Source organism: Wasmannia auropunctata, unplaced genomic scaffold (genome assembly GCF_000956235.1).
Source record: "Wasmannia auropunctata unplaced genomic scaffold, wasmannia.A_1.0 LD325221.1, whole genome shotgun sequence".
In the NCBI taxonomy this organism is placed as follows: domain Eukaryota; kingdom Metazoa; phylum Arthropoda; class Insecta; order Hymenoptera; family Formicidae; genus Wasmannia; species Wasmannia auropunctata.
In genome coordinates, this window is record NW_012037669.1 from 1 (window position 1) to 2,682 (window position 2,682).

General features: G+C 32.4%; 1 protein-coding gene across 1 annotated transcript; it reads right to left on the minus strand.

Annotated features, from left to right (window-relative positions):
- Positions 1-6: 6 nt before the first annotated feature.
- Positions 7-1,670, minus strand: LOC105460277 (fatty acid synthase-like). The gene is made up of 3 exons (XM_011706709.1): positions 1,364-1,670; positions 869-1,288; positions 7-757 (listed from the first exon to the last, which is right to left on the minus strand). Exons 1-3 carry the CDS (start codon positions 1,614-1,616, stop codon positions 90-92), a joined length of 1,341 nt encoding a protein of 446 aa, XP_011705011.1. The 5' UTR covers positions 1,617-1,670; the 3' UTR covers positions 7-89.
- Positions 1,671-2,682: the final 1,012 nt, after the last annotated feature.

Sequence of the window (2,682 nt, forward strand, 5' to 3'; positions counted from 1 at the left end):
AACAATTATAATTCTACTACTTTTCTCGAGTTTGTTTTCATCGCTCACAAGCGACTTTAGATCGTCCAGCCAATTGAAATTATTATTATTTATGAAGACAACAGTTCTTTTTCTATCAAAACTTTCTTCTTCAGAAGCACAATTATTTCTTTATCTGTGCGCTTTTCAAGAATAACATTTAATTTATATTGCTGCAAGCATTTCTTATAGTCAGTTATGTTTTCGCATTTCTCGCGTGTCAATAGATAACCACCTTCTCTCAAAAATGGCAACAATCGCTTTAATGAAGTCTGTCGTTTGGTCAAAAGATTGAATCCGGCAACTATTAAAGCTTTGTCATCTGTATATGCTGTGTTTAAATCTGCGATTGAAATGTCTTGTGATAAATCTGATGGATTGAAACGATTCGGCGATGTTAATAGAGTGATATTTGTTTGTATCAATGGCATATCATTAAATGCCTCAATTAGTAATGAAGATGAGAGATATTCTAATGGAACGTCATTGTCATCTTCCACTATTTCGATGGCTTTCACCTTGACAATTTTGTGATCTTCCAATGCGAGTTGCGCCGATATTCGAATCGCTTCGTTTAAAGAAACCTTAGCGTGATCACAATGAGCTACAAATATGTGTTCTTCGATAACTGCATCTTGAGCTAATTTTCGGCGTAAGATCTGAGAAGCTTTAAGTCCTCGAATCTCTATTCCGCCAGCTACAATCGTGTCTATCTCTTTGTATATTCGGACTGGTAATTCTGAAACAAAATAATTCAACTAATACTGATACGCATTATGTCAAACAGATTTTTTTACACGATGTTCATGAATTTATATAAAACAATTCTTAGTAATTGAAGAATATTTACGTTTGTCTTCGTTTATCGTAGCTTCCAAGTCGGCAGCGTAGATTTCTCGTACCTTTATTGCATGCAGCTCAGGATTGATCACTAATTTCTGAATACTCGTAGGAACATATAAATCTCTTGTATCATAACCGATAATACGCATCTGTAACATGTTATCCATAAATGTTACCCAATTGTTTGCCCAAATAATATGTCCATTTTTGCCTGAAATAGATGCACTCTTTAATCCGCGAAACAAGCCGCTATACTGATAACCGCGTAGTTTAAATTCCTTATAGATATCTCGTGCGGTCATTTGTTCTTCTTCATCGTTGTTCTCGGGTAATTGATCTATCATCATTTCTTGTTCTAAATTTGATGTCTCCTGCACTATACCTGTCACAACAACGCTGTCGCCTTCCGTTATTTCGAACTTCCCATCTGTAATATTTTAATATATATTCGATTATGCGCCTTCCTATCAGACCACCTTAAAATTACTCATCCCATAAATACCGTTCTGAATCGCAATCATTAGTCCTACAGTATTATTTTTCGATAAATGAGTAGCACGATTAAATTTTACATCTTGGAATATTATTGGTACTGTTGTGTATATTTGCTTTTTCATCATGCCAATAGTTTGCCAAACGAGTACAAGATAAGTCGTTGCGGGTAGCAAAGTTCTTCCATCAATTACATGACCATCAATATAATCATATTCTTCAAAGTCGAGTGAGATTTCGACATATCTTTCTTTGGATTTCATGACCTCTTGTGCTTTATGGAGCGGTATGAACCAATCTTCGGAATGATCCCATCTAATGGAATGAAATATGTGATAAGTTAATACTAGGGTTGGGAAGTAACGCGTTATTTGTATCGCTGTTACCGTTTTCATTACTTTTTTCAGTAACGATCTCTACTTTTTTCTATTTGTAACTTTATTGCCGTTACTTTTAGCGTTACACTTTTATACTTTTATTTTCTTATCTTATAATATATTTTTAATTTACTTTTTAAAATATGTTTTGTACTATATATTTTGTACGCTTAGACTACATTCTCGTCACTATATTAGTTTTGAAAATCTTTAATTCACATTATATATATGGGACGTTTCGCGTTAAGCGGGCCACCTCTCCTTTCAAAATTTAACGCAATGAAAAAAAATGTTTGAGGTTTTAAAATATTCGTATACTTATTCGTAGTTTCGAATAGAATGTGATCTTTTGAAAAATTCAATATGACGGCTCAAATATGACATCTAAAAATCATAGAAATCACGAATAATCTTACAGTATCTCTAATTGAAATACGAAAATTTCAGAAATTGGCTTGAAAATAATTACTATGAAGTTTTCAAAGTCTTTGGTTACGAATCTAGAAACAGAATTACAAAATAAAAAATGGCGTATTTAAAATGCTCGAATTTTGAAATCAGTATATAAAACGTATCATAATTGTCGTTATGTCGAGTCTAATATTCTACGATGACTACTGGTTCAACGGCAAAGAAAACATTTGCAATTTTTTTTTAGTGGCAAGAAAAACATGTCTAATTGCGGAGCTACAGAAAATTATTTCGTATAAAAAATTTTTAAATTTTCATATGTTTCTCTTTGCTTTTCTTGTTGAAAAATTGCAAATAATGTACCAGTCTGATGCCATTAAACCTATATATATTGGTCATTGTAGAGTAATTAACTCGACATAACGACAATTATAATACGCTTTATGTAATGATTTCAAATTCGGTTTTTTAAATTCGCCATTTTGATTGTGTAATTCTGTTTCTGGATTTACAATCAACGACCTCGAAAACTTTAATAAAT